Source organism: Mixophyes fleayi, chromosome 4 (genome assembly GCF_038048845.1).
Source record: "Mixophyes fleayi isolate aMixFle1 chromosome 4, aMixFle1.hap1, whole genome shotgun sequence".
Lineage (NCBI taxonomy): Eukaryota > Metazoa > Chordata > Amphibia > Anura > Limnodynastidae > Mixophyes > Mixophyes fleayi.
The window spans coordinates 236,124,095-236,146,931 of NC_134405.1; the positions used below are offsets into that span (position 1 = coordinate 236,124,095).

The 22,837-nt window shown below is 37.5% G+C and overlaps 1 protein-coding gene across 1 annotated transcript in view; it reads right to left on the bottom strand.

Annotated features, from left to right (window-relative positions):
- PTPRR (protein tyrosine phosphatase receptor type R) overlaps window positions 1-22,837 on the bottom strand; it is a 139,599-nt gene that overhangs the window by 59,279 nt on the left and 57,483 nt on the right. Inside the window, exons 3-5 of the mRNA XM_075209525.1 lie at window positions 21,310-21,423; window positions 20,063-20,218; window positions 14,002-14,112 (exon numbers count right to left, since the gene is read on the bottom strand). Of these exons, the coding sequence (XP_075065626.1) occupies window positions 14,002-14,112; window positions 20,063-20,218; window positions 21,310-21,423 (381 nt within the window). The remainder of the gene's footprint in view (window positions 1-14,001; window positions 14,113-20,062; window positions 20,219-21,309; window positions 21,424-22,837) is intronic.

A 22,837-nucleotide genomic window follows, 5' to 3' on the forward strand; every position in this document is an offset into this window, starting at 1 on the left:
AATAATTTGTGCTGTGGGAGGTTTGTTTTCTTCATTGTAAGGTTTAATTTATTGTTTCTGTTTATAAAAATGAAATACAGTCATGTAACATATAGATAATGTTGCCTACATTAGGTTGATGCATAATAAAAATGATTAAACAGTAAAATACAAACAAAGCCAGCACATGTTTTCTGGGGTTTATGTAGTGTTGGATGCCTGCACTTTTTTTTTATATAAAAATTCCCGGCATAAAATAAGCCCCTGAAAAAAAAACCACAAATTGGGTGTATGCTAAGTCAGAAGCATCTCACGTTGCATCCAGCTTTGCATTATGGCATATGCACTAATTTTAAATATCAATTGGCAATTTTCTTTCCTGCCAGTACAAATGTAAATATCAATTAAGTAATGAGAATAGCTAGGTGCAACTTCATATAATATGCTTATGCTTTATTTACTATCAGTGTGTGTATGGGGGGGGGGGGATCCAGTTGTAATTAGCCAATCAGATGCAGATGCCGATCATCATCATCATGACCAGGGGTTGAGCACACAGACTCATATGCAACTGTCAGGGGCAAGCGATATGCCTCCTGACAAGTGCATATGAGTCTGTGTCCAGGTCTATATTGGTGACACAAAAGCGTATTTTATGCAAGAAATGGATCAAACTCTACATGAGTTCCTCTATGTTTAGTCTCTGTATTATCACTTAGAACTTGCACCACCAGTAAGTACTTCAATATAATGTATTTATAATCTACTACAGGATTTTGCCATACATATATTTACTAATGTTGACTTTAGCTTGCATTAACTTTAAAAGCTAATACAGCAATATTATTAATACAAAAAGCTGTGGAATGTGCATGTTGTTTAAGACATTTCTTTAGGTATTTAGGTTCTTTCACACTAGTGTTGTAATTTCTTGTAAAACAAATAATTAAAAATATATGAATGAAGGGCTCAATACATGACAACAAACACTCTGATTGGCTGATCGCTTATTGATCCCTCCATTCATTCGCATTGTGGGTCTACTAAGAACAAGTCTCTTGGTTATCTTTTTTTTTTCATTCCAGTTGGACTAGTTTGGAGAGTATTTATTTTAATTAAATTCTAAAACATTTGTGGCTAGAATTACTAAGCTGCGGGTTTGAAAAAGTGGGGATGTTGCCAATGCAACCAATCAGATTCTAGCTATCATTGTGTAGAAGGTACTAAATAAATGAAAGCTAAAATCTGATTGGTTGCTATAGGCAACATCCCCACTTTTTCAAACCCGCAGCTTAGTAAATCTAGCCCTTGGTGTGTTTTTTTACTATTATGTACTTTTGTGGAAATACATGTTCCAGTTGGCCTTGGTGGTCATGCAATGCTGGCGATTGTAGTTACACAAGCTCCAGCATACACAAGCAGTCAATGGCTGCCTGGGTTTGCTGGTACTTATTGTTCCACAACTGTACTTAATGATTTTTGGATGATACACTAATAACCTAGCACCCACCACCCAATGAATGCTATAATGAGTTAATGTGCTACTCACCACATTGCTGGTTTCCCTAAATGCTGCTGCAAGACTGAAATTCCTCTCTTGCTGCTCCACGTCTGCAGCACCACTCTGAAAATCTCTACACTGCAGTGGCGCAGAAACCCCCCCCCTGCGCTAACTAAGTGGCCGCTATAGCTGCACTGTCCTATACAGCAGCCGCGGCGCTGTCAAAGAAGCGTCCGCGACTGTGCTGTAGTGTATACAGCACCGCCGCGGACGCTTCTTAGACAGCGCCGCGGCTGCTGTATAGGACAGCGCTGAAGAACCGGAGCTGCTGCGCATGCACAGCAGCTCTGGCAGGGGTTGTTTTTTTTTTGGGTCGGGGGGACAATCCTCCGTTCGCCCCTGCACTGATTCTCCATATCCTAACGAATCAAATTCAAATTACTCACCCTCACCTGCAAAGCCCTTAACAACATTACTCCTTCATACATCTCAAACCTCACCTTGAAATGCTCTTCCTCACACCACTGAGCTATCTCTGACCTGTGCCATGGCTCATTTCAAATCTTTAATCGGTCCCTTTATACCAATCTCTTAATTAGAGTTTATACTACTCCCATCTATTCTACTACACCCTCACAGCTATCTCAACCTCACACTTGCTCCTCTTGTGATCAGAGCCGCATTTAGACCACATGGGGCCCTAGGCTAGATACTGGTTTGGGGCCCCCTCCCTAAAAAAAATCCATAGCACTATAGTTTTTTAGCGTAACATATACCCCTATTCAGGGGCTGGTTGGAAGACTTTAGCCCGGGGGTGCAAGCACATAGCACTGGCCCATAAGTAGCAGCCCACTTTTAAAGGTTGGTCTCACCGCTAGCCCTGGGAGGGCCCTCTGGGGACCGCTGGGCCCTAGGCAATTGCCTAGGTTGACTAATGGTAAATCCGGCCTTGCTTGTGATTGTTAGGCTCTTTTCCCACTAGATGGTAAGCTTATGTACATGGCTGTCTATCTCCTTTGTTTTCATGTCTGCATTTACTTTGTTTACTTGTATGCCCCTGTTTTATGTATGCCCTGTTTTCCCCGCTGCGGAGCATTGTGGCACCTTACAAATCAACAATAATAATAATACCATTGCTGTCTAACTCAAAAAAGCACTTTATACCATGGAAGCCAGCAGATAAGAAGCAGAAACATGTATCTTAGTCTTCAAGTGACGAAACAAAAAAGAAAAGTGGAATAAAGGTGATATCTTTCAATGGATAACTAAAAGATATAATAAACAGAATTATGTGGGACTTCATTCATTTTAACAAGGGATAGTGAAAATATAAGACATAAACACACGCAGAAAACTGGACATACACTCCTTTGTTAACAAAATGAAAAGAAAAAGCAGAAGTAATGTTTGTATAATACATTTTAAGGGTGAATATGCTAAATGATGGATCAAAGCAGTGGAGTTGAGGATTGTGAAAGACTTTGGACTTATAACTGGGATTTAGTCCAAAGACGGGAAGAGTAGAAATAAGTGAAATGATTCAGCCAATTCTGAAATTTGGACAATTTCAGAAATTTTCCAATTGGTCCTGATGCACAAAAATATTGCAGAATAGTACCGAGCACTTGAAAATCAGACTAGAATGTAAAGAAGCCAATCAGCAAGCATCCACAAATGTGTACAGTTTTATAAAAGGAGTTTACATCCCCTGAGATACTCATTCTTCCTTAATTGTACTACTGGAAAATATCTATGGATGTCCTCTGTGACTGTTACTACTAGCATGCCCTACCAGAGGAGGGGGCTAGGGAAGATATTAGCGTGGGCCTCCGACTGGCAGGGGGCCTCAAAATTTTCTGACCTATTGTTTTTGTGTTTCGACTTTTTTTGTTTTATATTTATCTATTTGCTAATTTGGCAATTTCCAAGTAATAAAAGTTCAAACCTAGCGCCTAAACATCTTAATTGGTTATTACTCTCTCTGCACATGATGCATTTAGCCACACAGACACATGAGAACGTCACTTGTCCTTGAGATTTGCGGGGGTGAGTGACTTGCAAATTCGCAAGGGAATTGGTTGTTTATAATTAGGAAATTGGACTGGACTCATACTGTATTTTCTCCAACTGTGGAAACACACACTAAACCTTGTGGGTGTTGATTGTGCCAAATCCTGTGAGGAGGCAATTACTTCCTTTGGAAATGTCCAACAAATGTACAATATCTTCAGTTTCTCTCCATAAAGGTAGGAAATTCTGAAACAGCATTTCCCTGCTTCACTTCATAATATATACACAACTAGATGGTCTGCACGCATTGATTCTGATAAACCATTTGCACATCATTTGCATTCTTTGGGAACTGCTTTATCAAATATTGAAATTCTCATTCTCACTGCCCAAACTTGAAATTCAGTCCATTAAGAAGTACTTGTCGAAATTTTGTTCTAATGTCATCTTGCTGGACAAAACTACTTATAATGATTGACTAAACTACCCACCTTGTTGAGGCTTGCAATGCTATATTGGACATTGAGCTGGACAACATCAAATGTCTTATCAAAGACATTGAACAGATGTGCAATAAATGGGATTAGATTGTCATAGAGTGCAAAAGTTTAGTAAAAAAGTTTGAGATTCCAACGAGCTCTCCACCAGTCACCACTTACCTCAATCTGATGCCGAAAAGCAATATAGGGTCAACATTTTCTATGTAGCCATAGACGCATTCTGTCTGGTCTTCATCGTTGATTTACTTCATTGGAAGTAATTTGTAAATTATTTAAGTCTCTTTGGGATCTCAACAAAACGAGTAATAAAGACCTATGATCCACAGCGGAAAACTTTCAGCAATAATACAAGAAAGATTTTGCCCAATATTTAAATGACAAACTAATTTTCATGAAGCTAATTTATAGTGCAGACTTTAAGTTGGAATGCAAGTCAAAGGAACTTCTTACAGGAATCCTAGAACTAGGACTTTCTGTGGTGTTTCCCAACATCACAGTGTCTTTGCGCACTTTCCTCAGTTTGCTAGCATCTGACATTTCTAGTGATAAAACTTTCAGCGTTTTGACGCTGTAGATCGTAAAAAGCTGTCATCGCTCAACTATGGGACAAAAGCGATTGAACGGGCTAGAAATGCTAAATATTAACTGCACCGTGGCACAAAAGCTGGAATTTTCCAAACCGATTGCTACATTTGCAGTGAAAAAAAGAAAAGATAAAAAATAAATTGAAGTTTACAGTAAATCAGTACATCAGTATATGTATACAATATTTATTTGTACATTTTAATTAATTTTTTTTTTAAGAAAAGGGAGGTGGGGTGCCTCTTATTTTGGATTTCCCCGGGGCCTATATGAACCTCTGAAAGGGCCTGGTTACTAGCCCAGACTACTGTGCACCTCAGTGCACACTACATTTGCTATACTGCAGTATTGCCCGTCTAATTTATATTTTCCCTTTTTATTTTTACACCCTCACAATAACACACTGACCTCCGCAAAATAAAATTATTTTCTGTAGCTGTCCTTTGTAGAATAAGCTATATATGTGTAGAAATACACAGACAATTCAATAACATATTAGTATTTTTCCAAGCACACTGACCATTGCAAAACACAATTGTTTTTTTAAACTATGCTTCGGCTGTTAGCTAAATGCAAGATAATTAATTGCGATAATGACCTGAAACAACAAATTACAATGGCAGCACGGTGGCCTAGTGGTTAGCACTTCTGCCTTACAGCACTGGGGTCATGAGTTAAATTCCCGACCATGGCCTTATCTGTGTGGAGTTTGTATGTTCTCACCGTGTTTGCGTGGGTTTCCTCCGGGTGCTCCGGTTTCCTCCCACACTCCAAAAACATACTGGTAGGTTAATTGACTGCTAACAAATTGACCTTAGTCTGTGTGTGTGTGTCTGTGTGTGTGTGTGTGTGTTAGGGAATTTAGACTGTAAGCTCCAATGGGGCAGGGACTGATGTGAATGAGTTCTCTGTACAGCACTGCGGAATTAGGGGCATTATATAAATAAACGATGATGATGATGATGAATGTTTAACACACTAAGGGGCCTGTTTAAGAAAAAGCTAACACGGAAGATATCAGAGATATCTTTAGAAAGAAGTAATTGCAGGGACAGCCCCTTATCGGATGCGCTCTCCATACATGACTTCAGTAATATATTGCCATGTTAATTCACTTGTCATCGCTGAGATGACAGATGATAATTAACGGGGCAAAAGTCTGATTGTAAATAAATAGGCCCCTAACGCCTCGATTTATCCCGTGTCATTTCATGGTAATTATGAATCTGCTTGCTTCACTGGGCTACATTTTAATAAAAAAAGTAACAGTTTACATTCATTATCTAGGACACAGTTCAAAAAACCACAGCTTTGAGCTATCATGTGGCACATTCTGATGTACAATCACTACACATGTCCCTTTAACTTTTTTGCATTTGTAAAAGAAGAATATATGTCCGATAATCTCTGTGTGTATATATACTGTACAATATATACCTTGTATATTCAGCATCATTTGTAAGATATGTGTTGATTAAAATACCACAAATTTGTAAAAGCTGGCTGGGTGTTTGTTCTTTTTCAGTTATCCATTAAAAGGTATGACATACATGCCACGTTTGTTTGTTTCTTTTTTCATTTGAGCACAAAAGTACATGCTTTTGCTTCTTATGTACTGATTGAAAGCAATCGCCCACTACATGGCAATGACTGTGCTGTTCATTCAATCCACCCAAGTCATCCTATAACTATAGATAACATGCAGCTCAGGGTGTTCTATATATAGATCTCTGTCTTTAACCTTTTCAGGTACTTTGTTCTGCTTTAAGCTTCATCGACATATCCTGTAGTAGAACCTATGACTAAGTTATTCGGCAGTTAATTTGACGGGTTTTAATTTTGTTAGATCTGGACACAAATGGCCACATGGATATAGAAGTCATAGAATCAAAATGCATTTCACCAACGCGTGAGACTGTTCATTAGTGTAATCTCGGTTTTCCATACTGTGGGATGTCAGTAACCCTGTTTTAGCACCTAATCAGGTTGTGAACATGAGCCACATAGGGCTTTGACCCACCAGTAATTATTACCACTTGATAGACTTCATTTATATGTTCATATTGTATTTATTTTATTATTTATTTGCAATAAATTCATAGTTTTTTTTATTTATTAAGGCATTGCTTTAGCAAAATATTACTTCAAATTCATAAATTCAGGTATTATCTATGGTGCAATAAATAATATTAAATTATAATATTAATAATAAACTAAATACGAGCCATACTTTTGTGAAAGTAGTAGGATGATGTGTGTTATGACAGTATTCATCAAATTTGTGTATTCGTGTATTCTATTGAGGGCTGCCAAGGCTAAAGCTGGCCACATACTCTACAATTAGGTCACTTAATAGAAAAGATTTTTTTTCAATCAAATTGTTAAAGAATTAATACATATATAGGTATCAAATGGAGAAATATGATCAAATGTAGATTGCCAGATTCACATATATTTTCAATGGAAAATTTTGTCTAAAAGCATTGACTCAGGCCCGGCGCTCCCATTAGGCAAGGTTAGGCTGTTGCCTAGGGCGCCGGGCTCTGGAGGGCGCCTCAGAAATAAAATTACTTTAAAACTGTGCGGCGACCGCTGACCATACCTTCCACGGCCGCCGCACAGCTTCCGATAAATCCACGGGGAGGGGGGAAGGGGCTATGGATCAACACCACCGCCTCTCTGCTCCGTCTCCTCCCCTCCACTCACTGACTGTCGGGCGTGACATCATCATCACGGCCCGACAGTGTCAGTGAGTGGAGGGGAGGAGACGGAGCAGAGAGGAGCAGCTTTATGGAGGCAAGGTAAGGAAAGACTTAGGGAGGAGGGCGCCGATTTTGACAGTGTGCCGGGTGCCGATTTTTAAAGTGTGCCTGCGGCGGGTCGCCGATTTTTAAAGTGTGCCTAGGGCGCAAAGGACCCTAGCACCGGCCCTGCATTGACTATGATTGAAGTGATTGAAGTGTGTGTATTGTAGTCATCAAGGCAAAAAAATGAGTAGATTTACCTTGGAAAAAAAACCTGTTACAATGCAAGGAGTGGAAATTGGTTTATTATTTTGCACATAAAGAAAATACTGACTTTTTTGTCATGTAGCACACAAATGCTTGCTAACTTTGTTATTACACTGAAATTTAAAGCATACTTGCCAACCTTATGTTGGCCGGGTTCGGGAGATCCTGGTGGGCATGAGGGATGTACGGGCAGAGGGGGTGGGGCTTCGTGATTTGCAACATTCTGGCCCCGCCCCGGGTGACGTAATGCCTGTTTTGGGTCTTTTTACAGTGGTAAAAAGACAAACAAACATTACATCACCAGTGGTGGGGCCGAAATGTCGCAAATCACGAAGCCCCACCCCCTCTGCCCGTACATGCAGGCTCTAATTTACGAAAGTGGGCAAATGCGGGAGAATCGCCAGCTCTCCCAGGATTCCGGGAGACCTACCCGAAATTCAGGAGGCTCCTGGACATTCAGGGAGAGTTGGCATGCATGATTTAAAGTTGATATAGGACATGCCAACTATAAATCTGTCCTCACATTTTAAATTTACCTTCCTCTCCAATGCAACATATTTTTGCCGAGGTGCAACGTTACTCCTTTATTTTGCTTTACTTTCCTTAATGACTCAGGCCCTTAAAGTCTAATATCTCTACAGCTGTCCTCTATTGTATATGCTCTGCAAATATATGTCTCACATCGCTTCTCTTCACTGTTTAAAAACGATCTGATAAAAAAATATTTAAATTGTAACTTGTGTTTCTCAATTGTGCATTCATGTGATCATGCAGAAATGCAATAGCTTGTTTGGAAACAATAAACAGTTTGATGTCAGATGCCAGATTTACACATTACTCTGGACCAACCATAGTTCAGACAACTGTACTCCTCCAAGTGTTATGACATGCAAATGCTTCTTAAAAACCTTAATCTTTTATTTAAAAATACAATACAAAGTGTATCCCCTGCTCATTGGCAGTGTGGTGTAGGTGTACCAGAGGTAGACGCCATTTACGAACTGCTCAAATAGTTGTATTTATGCAGTACAAACACATGTGTTAAGAAGAACAGGCACCAGACCATCTCAGGACGCCATGCATGCACAGCTTTCTACATCTCCGTTCTCTCCTATATATAGTTCTGGTAAGGTACACATGCAGGTAATGGTTCAATAGCTGATATTCTCTGTATTTATGGACTGTCACTCTTCTCCAGAACTGTACACTGTCAGCCTCTGTGTACTCGACTTGCAGTAACTCAGCACCAGGCCTCTATCTGTCCCAACTAGCACTCTCCCATGTCAGGTTTCATGCAACCCTATTCCCTGACAGATCAAATTTACTACACTCTGCACAGGTCAACTATATCAAACTCTCATGCATTCAGCATCTCTCAGACTCCTCACAGCAATCACTGTCAGTTCACTCAACATTTACTGGGTTCCAGAGCCCCGCTCATGGAACAAAGACTCACTTTACACTGAAATGAGTTCTCTGCAGTCTCTTTGTAGCCTAGGACTGTGGCTGACGTGACTTACTTGAAGGGACAAGAACGGTTTCCCAGCACTCCCATTTGCCCCACCCAACAAGCATTCTTATAGCGATCGGGCCAGACCTCTGTTTAAACCCTACGAATCCACCACACAGTCACACTTCTAATGCTGCACCTCCTCACTCACAGAGCATCACCTACACTAATACAAAAAGGGGCTTTACATAAGTACTGCACAGCGGTATAGTTCCAATATCCTTACTGTGGGAAGCTGCTCTCTGGTGGATGACATTTTCTCTACGTGATGGCAAATCATTAGATTACAACAACCCTGGTTACATTAAGTGTGCTTTTAAAAAAAAACCAAAAAAAAACATTAAATAAAAATAAAATTATTATAATACATGGAAGTAATGTTACACCAAAAGTGTTGTCTATGGCAGGAATGTATGTTAATGGCTGTATATTGATGGGCACTTTCTTACATGTAGACGTTATATATAATCAGTAATGATGTAATCTTTTTAGAACTCAGCATAACTTGTGCAGTTATTAAACAAGTCCTTCGAGTTCAAGACTTGTTTTGACATATAATCAACATCCTGTGACATACATTTGTTTGTGCTATTGTTGTTAACTATCTAACTTGCCATTCAGGTGCAACAAACATATAGCTTTACAATACTCATTATAGCTGTTCTGCTGAAAGGAGGGGGAGGAAAAAGGAGGAGGGAAATATTTCAAGCTGCTCTGTTTCTTTTAACACCTGAGCAAATATTGTTGTGAAAGCTTCCGCCTGTGCATCTGTCACTATATATTCCAGAATGTAGACTGTAGAATGTTCTGCTTTATGTTTTATTTTATTGAGAACACTTCTTCAGCTTATAAAGTCACAAATGACTTATATTCTTGAAGTAAAGTTAAACACTTAGTAGAAGTTCCAAGTGCATCTTAACATGTTTAATACACAAATTTGAAAATATGTAAAATATATAAATATTATATTTGCTGAGTATGAATGTCAAGGCATTGAAGTGTAGTATTATTATATAAATCATTTTGAAAGTAAAGTATTCCAAGATGGATTGCATAATTTCAGAAGGCAAAATACAGCTAGCTATGGTATATTGCATACCGTACTCTAAATGATAAGGATATTAGATATCGCTGAGAATTCCTATGACTGTATAGAGCTCAAGGCCACAGGCTGAGTGCTTTTACATAGACCAGACTAATCCAAGGTGACATTCAGTATCAGAAATAATTTACAGTAAGGGGTGCATTATGGCTTATTATTTACGAGGCAATTCAATTGTTGGCAATGTACCAACGGTCGGGGGCACTACGTGATGATGCAACATCTTGGATTTTTCCTCACACACTATAGAAGTGCACAGGAATATCTGGGATGTTGGGGTATGGTAGTAGCCGAAAATGTGCACAGCCGAAAATCAGGCTTATGCTTGGCAGCTCAACGCGGACAATTGAATGACCCTTAAATGTTTTCCTGATGCAAATTGAAGTGATGAAAGCAGTGTAAATACAGGTCTGGGGTCTCTTATCTGTAAACCAGAACGGAAAAATAATGAAATGCTGCTGGTGTTTGGTGATTTTGTCATACACATAGATATACACCAGGTGTCACCTCCTACTGTCATTGGGAAAAGCAGAGCTAAACAATTTAATGAGGACAGTAACATTAATGGCGGTGTGGGAATAGACCGCCATCATTTGTAAAATTACATTTTGCACATTAAAGGCATTAATGGGATACATTTTGTGCTTTTCAGTTGTACTTCAGGGAGATTAGCATTTCTAGGTGTACTTTACCCAATGATAAAAAAAAGGCTCAAAACGATGAATTTCTGCATGAAATAATGACAGTACTGATGTACCCTCACATTCATGACCAATTGCAGGTGTATATGAGGCTAAATCATGCAGAATTTTAGGAGAAAAACAAATAGTTTTATTTAATGAAATGGTTGGTTATGAAGTGGTAGATGGTTGGACTTTGATGTAACATTTACACTTTTGCACAGTGTGCCTCTACAGTTTATTATGCCTCCCTGCAATCCTACGCACACTAGTTTGCAGACAGGCCTCTCGAGACTAGAGAGCAAGCATGTACCTTGATGTGTACTGGACACACTGTAAAGGCTCACTGGTGAAAAGCCAAGGTGATTTGCAGTGCACCGCTAGTGTACTTTATAAATGGGCTCCACAATGTCCAATTTCTCATTGATTCTTCTGAAAATTATATTTTCATAAATATGTCCAAAATCTCAAAACATAGTTCCCCAATAAACTTTTTTATTGCACCCTGAAAAAAGCTCCTACATTAGATCATTTTGGGCAGCACAGTGGCCTAGTGATTAGCACTTCTGCCTTACAGCACTGGGGTCATGAGTTCAATTCCTGACCATGGCCTTATCTGTGAGGAGTTTATATGTTCTCCCCGTGTTTGTGTGGGTTTCCTCCGGGTGCTCCGGTTTCCTCCCACAATCAAAAAACATACCAGTAGGTTAATTGGCTGCTATCAAATCGACCCTAGTCTGTGTGTGTGTTAGGGAATTTAGATTGTAAGCTCCAATGGGGCAGGGACTGTGAATGAGTTCTCTGTACAGCGCTGCGGAATTAGTGGCGATATATAAATAAATGGTGATGATGATAAATGTTTACAGATGACTCTTAATTCTTTCATTTTTTTTATGGCTATGTCCAGTTGGAATTTTATTTTCTTGTAATGTGTCAGTTTGGTAGATCTCATTTAATGTAGATCTCACATAATGTTAGTCCCAACAGCTGTTATATTATTGCATTATTGCTAACTACATTTCACTAACATAGTTATGTCCAGATATATGTCTTTATAATCATTGGACCTCTCGTTTGAACTTTGCTTATATCATGGGAGATTTTATTTCTGAAACACCTTGCATTTCTAAATCTTTTCCAAAGCCGTGTTAATAGCACTTATATGTATTATATTTTATGTACAGTATATAAAAATGAAATGAAGAACAATAGAATAGGTAGACTAGTGTACAAATTGGCCACAAGGTTCAAGTTATGTTTACATTAGATGCATTCAATGGAAATAAAAAAAAACTCATTATGTTGCACACTTGGCAATAGTTGTGAATGTCTCAGGAGAGTTAATATTTTGATCAAAGTCCTGTGTTTTTTTACTATACAAGTTTATATGCATTTATATACAGCAAAATCCATGTGATAGTTACTGTGGGCACAACTTCCCGTGGGATTGATTTGCGACATGAACTAGAATTTTGAAAGATCATCCTATAATAATTGTACATATTGGTATTCACATAGTTTCTATAACACAACTAGATTGTTTTGGCGTAAACTTTGATTATTGCAATGCTTGAGTTAGCTGGGCATCAACTACTGGAATCAATGCATTGGGCACTGGCTTGGCATAATGTGTTGGTCATGGCTGGGTATACTGTTATAGGTAATAATGTGTATAATACGATAGACAGTGTTGGGTATGATATTTTGGGCACTGCTGGGTGTAATAGGCTGGCCACTGCTGGGTATCTTTGGAAACTATACTTTTGTTTTTTCGGAACAAATATAAAGCTTTGAAAAACATATGCCTCCTGGATTTTGTTATGGACTGCAGTTATTCATATACTGAAATGTGGGGTATTAATATTATTTCATTATATCTGATTGATTTACATACATAGATGTCCAGCATAAGGCACATTATTTTGTTATACTGTATGGGCCAATGAAGCTCACAAATAAAATTAGATGACTGCAGTATAACTGTAACGGCTCATTCACTTTGACTATCACTTTGTGATTGATTTGGTAAATCCAGCATATTTGGTCTGCTTGCTGTGTGAAACACACATTTGTACTGGAACATAGACCATTGTTTTCTATGTCTGCTACTTTATCCTGAGTATTTTTCTTTGGTTTCTGTTCTGTACAGAATTTGATCCACCTGTCTAAAGGAGCTTGTAAATAACTTTGAGCCCCAAGATAATATTACCACTTATTTATTCCATTACAAAGCACTGTGTTGATAAAAACAGCTTGCAGTGTTCCTTACATGACAAAGCTTGTTATTTGACGCTGTCTCACATTTTAGTGTTTTAATTTCAACAGTCTAAAACTATGCTGCATTCAAATGTATAGGTACAAATTCCCATATCATATATCAGCCGGTCAGCTATGAAAATCACTTTTCTTGATGGCTCTGAAGAAAAACCTCATGCTGCTATTTAAGAACTGGATTAAAATGTGTGGGCTGCCCCAGGGCAAGTAACTTGTTGGGACCCCTGACAATATAACTTTGCTCTCTGACTTGCTTGCCCGACCACACTGACTGCCTGCATTTAATGTTATCTAGCGTGGTCAGTCACACCATAAGGTGGGTGGTGGGTGCTGTGTGACAGAGAGACTAATAAGTTGTGAGGAGGGGGAGGACTGCTGTGTGGGGGCCCTGGAGTTAGCACCTTGCTTGCCCTGTCTATAATCCAGCTCTGCATGCATTTGGAATACAACACACACACATCTAAAAAAGGTGTAAGTGTAAAACAACTAATAAAATAATACATGGAAATAATTTATATATGGCATAGAAGTCATGGATTTTTTTATATACAATAATAACAAAACAGGATATTTTTTATACACATGTAGATCATGCCTGTTGTACCAACCAAAACAGAATTATATATCTTTTGACGCATCATGTGATTCAGTGTTTACAGCTGTCACTTCTGGAACTCCTAAAATCTTCTCTTTGTAGAAACAAATGATTAAATAAAAGGAGCTAGATACCTTCTTTGCCTCAGATAGCAGCAACTTGTTAAACATAGCTTGTTAAACTGTATGATGTTACAATATAGCAAAACATTATATAGAATAATAAATATGTAATACATATATGTGTATAGAACTCACCATTAAGCATGTGACGATTATGACAAATGTGCTGAGGAAGATAACAATAGTGTAAAAACCTTCTTTGGTCCAAATCTTATCAGCCTCATGTTGTCCCTGAAGAACATTTTTCTTGAAAACAAAGAAAAAAATATTTAAAGATAAACCAGAGACAAGAGCTTCTGACATACACTGAAACACATAGACAGATATGCACCTAACAGGTTTCACGTATGGTTAAAAATCTCTTTAATGCTAAAATACTCTTCCCACACACACATATTATGGCCACATCTCACTAAAGCAAACATGATTAATGTTTTTTCTTGGAAATCACCTGGCCCATCAAATAGGAGGGTTCCGTTCACTTGTCTGCAGAGGAAATAGTTAAAGATAATCTTTTGCTTCTCAGCCACTCCTCCATACACCCACACACTCATAAATTTCATGTAGCCCCGCCCATCTCCCTACAGGTGGAAACACTTTCTCAGAATGGATTACTAAGCACAAAGGTTGCGTGGAACTCCAGCTCCTTGGACTGCAGTCATTTATAGTTATATTCTTTACACACTCTCTCCACATGCTGTACTTGTACAGAGTGGTTCATAAAAAAACTACAGCTTTTCAGTTGATTTTATATATCCTGAAGAAATGGATAAATGATAGGTAGATAGATAGATAGATAGATAGATAGATAGATAGATAGATAGATAGATATACAGTCATGGCCAAAAGTTTTGAGAATGACACAAGTATTGGTTTTTACAAAGTTTGCTGCTTCATTGTTTTTAGATCTCTTTGTCAGATGTTGCTATGGTATATACTGAAATAAAATTACAAGCATTTCATAAGTGTCAAAGGCTTTTATTAACAATTACATTAAGTTTATGCAAAGAATCAATATTTGCAGTACTGACCTTCCTTTTTGAAGACCTCTGCAATATGCTCTGGCATGCTGCCAATCAACTGCTGGGCCACATACTGACTGATGGCCGCCCATTCTTGCCTAATCAATGCTTGGAGTTTTTTTAGAATTTGTGTGTTTTTGTTTGTCCACCTGCCTCTTGAGCATTGACCACAAGTTCTCAATGGGATTAAGGTCTGGGGAGTTTCCTGGCCATAGACCTAAAATTTCGATGAGCCACTTAGTTATCACTTTTGCCTTATGGCAAGTTGCTCCATCATGCTGGAAAAGGCATTGTTCGTCGCTAAACTATTCTTGGATGGTTGGGAGAAGTTGCTCTTGGAGGATGTTTTGGTACCATTCTTTATTCGTGGCTGTGTTCTTAGGAAAAATTGTTAGTGAGCCAACTCCCTACAGTCAGGGCAAATTGCAGAGGTCTTCAAAAAGAAGGGTCAACACTGCAAATATTGTCTCTTTGCATAAACTTAATGTAATTGTCAATAAAAGACTTTGACACTTATAAAATGCTTGTAATTTTACTTCAGTATACCATAGCATGTACAGGTAGGCTATATAATTGCTTAAAATTATGTATGGACAGAATTGTAATAAAATAATTGACTTTTTTTTTAAAGTAAGTGTCAAAGTTGTTAATTTAAAAAATGCATGAAAGCCGTACAAGCAACTCTACATTACAAAACAAGTTGAGAAACAAAACTGATTCACTTCAAATTGTGTAAAAATGCAATATCTGTTTCTCAGTTAAAACCTACAGTTTACTAACTTCCTGTTATGTAACACATTTTTTATTTAAGCACAACATTTCAGTGTTTCTCTCCAAAGTTTTGACGCATCCTGATACATTTGAACCATTACGTTTCTTGTAAGTCTGTAAGCTCAGTGCTACCAATTAAAGTTACATCTTGAGAACTGTTCTGCAGAATAGTGACATCATTCCACATTTAGCTGTAACATTTTGTGTTCTTATGGGTTCTTAAGTCAAAACTGGCCAGAGTTAAAGACTCTGATGGGCCGAGGGACAGTGCATCCAATTTTGCTGCCGCGCGGCTATTACCTTTATCACCAGCAAGTGGTTTCCATGTATTTTGTGGATGCTCTTTGCAGTATAGTGCAAATAAGTTTCTGTTGCTCAATTCCACCAAGCTGTGAAATTCAGCCTGCAGCAGAAAATGACACCTAATTAAATGGCAATCACATTTTTATTGGTGTGACAAGTCAAATTTTTACCACATATCAAACATGAAAAAAAATATGCACAATGCTATATCAGTCCCTTTTAGATTCATGCCCAAAGCAAAACATCAGTTCCTAAAAATTCTAAACAATGTGAATCAAAATGAAGCTACTTGACAGCACTAGAATTGCTTAATTCTCCTTTCTTATTGCAACCCTTGTGAACGCTGATAGCAATAAGACCAAAGGCTATTGAGCCAAATAAACAGTTTGTACATACAGATACAGAGCATTTTTAGAGTGTCATGCTGTGCTCATGCACTTATGTAGAAGCAAAAGTTATTTTTTTTGTGTTATTTGTTATTCAAATTATCTATTATGTTCTATTATGAAGACTTAGATCAAGATCCAATCACATTTTAGATCATAAATAATGCAGAAATACAGATTATCCTAAAAGGTTCACCAACTATATTACCACCTCTTCAGATTGTAGACTCTGTTGAGCAGGTTTCTTCTTCCCTTTGTGTCTCTATACATTTCACGGAGCACAGAAAAGTCTTTTTCAAAACTTGGCTCAACAGTCATGCCCAATGGTAACAAGAAGGGTGATGGAACATGGCAATGTTTTAACAGAAAATAATAAATGAATAAGCAAAGGCATTTATAGGGCAATTCTATGAGTTGTGACAAAGGACTGTTGTTTTTATAAATCATAAATGTCAATTTATGTGTCATTTGTTCCCCACACCTGTAAGCTTGTCTTGGAAGGGCCATCTTTACCTTTTATTTAATGTCATTGTATGTGAGCTTTTTGCATTATGAATCCATTGAACAAAACTGCTTAATGCATTGGCACTTTTTAAATAAAATATAATAGTGATAAATTAATCCAAGCTGCTTCTTATGTTGACAGATTTTTAAAAACCTTACATGTGACATCCAAATTACAAGTGAAAAATCAGGGGATTTGCGTCTTTATGTATCTAACAGGATCTTTTTCCTTATGAAACTCGACAAGCAATTGTGCCAGATACGTGAAAAGACAACTGAAGATGTAGACAAGGGGGAATATTTATTAAACTGCGGGTTTGAAAAAGTGGAGATGTTGCCTATAGCAACCAATTACATTCTGGTTATCATTTGTTTAGTACATTCTACAAAATGACAGCTAGAATCTGATTGGTTGCTATAGGCAACATCTCCACTTTTTCAAACCCGCAGTTTAGTAAATACAGGACTAAGTAGAAGAGGTCTTGTTGGTAATAAAGTTCCTTAAAAATATATCTCGAAAATATATCTCATATACTCACTGCTAAGAAAAAAAATAAAAAATGAAAGAATGATAGAGAGATCGAAACCTGAGGGATGAGTTTGCACTCAAGAAATCATAAGTAAAAGTTAAAAATGAGTGATAGCTCCAGAAACATGAATCAATATTACAGAGGTTTGGTCCATTTTATATGGATCATTAGCACTATACAAAACAATAAAAAGCAGTATGACTTTTCACCAAGCACATTGGAGATTGTCACTCCTTCCTCACAGATGCAGTAATGCATGTAGAAAAGTCAGGACAAAACAAAACATGATATGATTTTTTCAGTAGGGTAACACATTTTAATGTTTTTTGACACTATTTTGTCTACACACTAAATGAAAACAGGTATATTTTCCAAAACATGAACAATGATCTCCTCCTGGGTCCATCCTATTAGCTTTTTCTGTACAACAAATTATTTCTTAACCAATGATAAAGGTTTCAGTGCACTTTTCTTTTAGATGACCTTCATTAATCACTTACTCTTAGGAGCAGAAGTGACCTAGTTACTGTGTATGAATAAAGAAGTGCAAAAACAAAAGCAAGCTAGAGTGTGTAAGTTACTAGGAATAGTGCCTTTTTACTTGACATCCTTGTTTCACCAGCATGACTACATACTTGCCAACTTTTCCTCATTGGCTTCAGGGAGATCCGGGGGAGGTGGGCGTGTGGTGGCGGGGCTTGACGAATCGCATCATTTTGGCCCGCCCCCTAAACGATTGTCACAATTTTGGACTATTACAGCAAGGGGCAGGGCTAAGATGATGCAATATTTGCGACATTAAGCCCCCTTCCCCACCATTTATCTATTGTGGGGTGAGAACCGGGAGGTTGCCCTGCTCTCCCGGGAGCCCAGGAGGTCTCCCAGAAATGCGGACACTCTGAGACAGTAGACAACTATGCGTTAAAGAAACTAAAGAAAAGCAGCTAATGAATCTCTAGAGACTGAAGTGTCTTTTACATTTCTGTCTCCATTAATGAAGTCATGTTGTCTTATCTGTCAGTCTTTGATTAAATCTTGGTCTCCATGAAAATGGCCACCTCTATAGTCATCAATACATGGACATAGGACACAATTTCTGAACTGTGTCATCATGCCACAGATGGCGAAGCCAACCACCTCTTGTACTGGCTCAGCATCAGGGAAAATGCCAGACTCTTCAGGGAGTAAGGGAGATCACCCCTATTTCAGGGAGTCTCCCTCACATTAAGGGAGAGTTGGCAAGTATGTATGACTAGCATTTGTCAATATGAACATATTAATAGAATAGGCTCTTCCTATTTCAAATATAGTAAAAACAAAATTTCTCAGTAGATGACTAGTCACATTATTGCACTATTAGTCACGTGGATGACAAACTAATGCAATCTCTGAAATTGCCCATGTATGACATTGCACTTCTGTTCATAATAACCGTTTATCAGCACAATATTGTGCAACACTAACTATTTACACCAATTGTAAATCCATGTACATTCTGTAATAATATTTGATCAATGATGTCTTTATAATGTAAAATCTAAACAATATAATGTATGTTAAATAATTTAAAGTAGTAAAGGCATTTTAGCAGCTAAGTGCTCAAAATAACATAAAGATACAATTACAAAATGTCAGCATAATTTAAAGTATGATTGATAGAATGTTCAATCCCTATTACATATAAGATTACATAAAAAAAACAATCAAAAGAAACAGGGTACTGATTAAGCATAAGTTTTTAGTGTTCTACCCATGAAAGCAAGTCATGCTTTTTTTTCAAATTACCGTAGGAATTTGTTCTTAGCACCATGAAAATCATACGATGACATAATTATTTTCTTTCACTCTACAGGATTTCCTTTTCAAGTTTTTTCAAGTCAAAATATTGTGCATTTCACAATTTGAAATCTTACACTTCAGCTACATAAAATATGAAAAATAAAATAAAAATACAACCATAAAAAATATTGTATACAAAAAAAGTCACCATGAAAATAGTGATAGTCATTTAAAAAATCAAAATAAAAGTTATAGACCTGTCATGGAACTAATGTTATATAAAAAAAACCTCATATCATATGTAATGGAAGAGTCACTAGCAGAAGAGAGATAATTATAATGTACAATTCCCTGAAGGAATTGCTTTGTTTACTTCTGAACCATCATTATAACTTTGGTACAGCATCATGCACTGTGACTGAGAACTGTACCTAGAGTCTACAATGAAAAAAGGAAAAGAATGCATTACCCATTTATCCTCTCCGTAAACAATGGGGCTGAATTAACACTAATAGTAAATAGTGAACGAAACATGCGGCTGTGCCAGTCTCCTAATTTTGTCATATAATCATCTTATTTCTTTCTACGTTAAAGCGTACCAACCAGAAGTAGATAAACTGTAAATATTTCAGGGCACTCCCTCCTATTTCTGATCTCTGCTTGCTATTCTGGGTAAATTCAGCTAGCAAATTTCACCATTCTTGCCTGAGTCCCACCATCATGTGATCTGGCTAGCTTTAAAAGAGAAATGTAGAATTTGGCACCATTAAATAATGATTGGCACATCTAGTCTGCCTTTATCGCATTAATTCCAGGGTTTGTGAACGTAACGTTCTGACACTGCTGCATATGGATGTATACACACCCATATATACATCTAAACTTTCATTTTTAGGCTTACCTCTGAAGAGACTTCAGTTATTCCAAAGTGGGACAGTCTTTGGTGTAGTGTTTGAAGATTGAGTGAACGTAGAACCTCTGCTGAAGGAAGAGTATCTGGAACACCTATCTTTTTGTTCAGTGGAGAAATGAAGAGCTCAACACAGTTCTTCTTTCCCTAAGTGAGAAAGAAACATTACTGAATTTCCCTTTTTACTTATACACCCTTCAAAAATTAATTGCAACATGCATTAACCCATACATTCATGAAGTTAGCTTTACAAAACATCAAGAAGAGAAGGGGTTCAGCAGTTAGCACTTTATTTTTTAAAGCTGGTGTTTTTCTACAGAGTTCCATCTGCTGCAGATTTGCGCTACTTATCGACTTGGTAAAATCAATATTTCTGTTCATTTTACAATTAATATAGAAAAAATGCACTACTCATTCTAAAAACAAAGGATTACATCATAAATGAAAAATAATAATTGATCAAACTCATAGATGAATTTTTAGATGCAAGGGACTCATGTCGGCTATGCATTTTATGACAGAGGAAATATTAGCCCAGTGTAAGCATCTTAAACATTTAGGATTTGTCAGACTAACACTTTACTATTATATAAATGCATCCTTTCACATTGGCAATTTGCAGTGGTTATTTTGGTTCCTGTGTGCCATGACTGAGTAGCATTAGCTGAGTAATACACTAGAAAAAAATAGTAGACCACAGATGCAAACCAACCATGATTGGACATATTGAGAAGACCGTTATGAGCATTAAACTGATGCAGAAACAATGGTTTTTAAGGCTTGTATACTGTAAACACCCATTTGGAAGGAAGGGGTTAACACATCTCCTTCCATACTTAACATAGCACTATGCCACTATATGCAAAGCAGAGAAAGGAGACAGATAAAAAAAATGAATATAGTCTTTTAAAAGAAAAAATAAATTAAACCAGTTAATTGTTAAGTGTAGTTGCCTACAACAATTCACTTTTTATGTTATTGGTAGGTTATTGGTTTTCAGCATACATGAGTGTATACATTGAGGGACACTCTGCAGTGGTTTCTATTTTATTAGCTAGATGGAGCTGTGTCTAATGCACCCCTTACTATATATTAATATTTGCCGGATTCTAAAGAAAACTACAACTGGTGGAGGGAGTGTAAAATGTGTCTTTGGTAATACAGCGGTACAGTACGCAAAGCTAACCACTGAAACTTTGTAAACACAACAAAATATTTGTACAAAGCACTGCTCTCACATTGAGGCGATTAATGTGGATTTGTTGTGGCATCAAGCCTAGAGCTGCAGCAACTCCCTGACGGAACTTCCGGAGCAACGTTGTGTTCAGCTTGTTTACATCCATTTTTAGCATCTGAAAAACAAACAAATCACTATTTGTGGAATGTTCACAAATTGGCCCACAATTCTATTCAAACCTCCTATGCTCAAAGAACTCCTGCATTGGTTTTGAACCATCTGAACAGTCTAATTTGTTAGAACAGTGATTTTTAAACTTTTCATTAGGCATAACACACTTATCACAAGCAAGACTCATTGGAAATCATACATTCTTTCAGATATGTATACAAATATTAATAGTTTTTGTAATGGCACATACACTAATTCACAAAATCAACCCTAGTGTGGTGTGTGCAATAGGGAATACAGATTGTAATCTCCACTGGGGCAGGGACTGATGTGAATGATGAAATAACTCTGTGAAGTGCTGCAGACTATGTAGGCAGTAAATAAAGTACTGTTAAGAAATAAATAAATAAAGATACAGATAAATAGACAGTAAATGCTAGAGTACAATAGTACAGGTATAACTGCAATAGGATAAATGAAAATACATTTGAGTTCAAGTAAAAGACAGTAAGATTTGTAAAACATTTATAGGAAGTCATAAAAATATATGCTAAGTAGAACAATACACATAGTTGACTATTCTTGTAAAGCAAAGGCGTTATAGTCCAAAAATGAGATTAGTTAAACTGGATGCTACAAACAAAGTGGACTACATAGCCAGTTTAAAAGGAACCTTGGAGTATTATCTGCGAGACTTGTGTCAGGAGTACTATGCAGCTAGTTGGGAAGAGAGGGGCCTGGAAGTGGGATAATAATAGGAGGCAAGGAAATGAGATGCTGTAAGTATACAAGGTCTTGGTAAGCAAGGGAGGATAAGTATTAGGAATATATATGCAGAAGGAAGGAAGATGGGAAAAACAAGGAGGTTGTGGATGAGGCGTGGAATATGCTAGTATCATTGAAAACAGTTCAAGCTCTTGTAATGTATTTTAAGTATAAGCTCTTAAGCACATTAATGATAACTGGAGTCCTCTATTTCTGTGATTTCTCACCCAAAATGCGTACAACTTTGGGTACTTTCAGAAATATCAGTAAACAGCTTCTGAGGGCATATGTTCCAGGTATTTTGGGAAACAGACAATTAACAATATAGTGTGGGAGTTGCAAGGGAAAACTCTATGTCCAGAGAAATGCATTTTTATTTAATCTGTTGTGTAGAGATTCAAGCTACGGCTTCCTATAAAGAGCAGTGATCAGTGGAGAGAGATAGGCCACCGCAGGGCTCTGGTAAAGTAAGTAGCACATTGGCTGTATAATAAAATCATTGTATTTAGTTAGTTAAAGGAACATTTACTGAATTAGCCGTGCCCACAAACGAAATAGACTTGTAGTTGTTTTGATCACACAAAACTTCAGATATAAACAACAGGATAACCATTGTGGTCTTCCACAGTTTGGGGATGGACCATTGACACAGC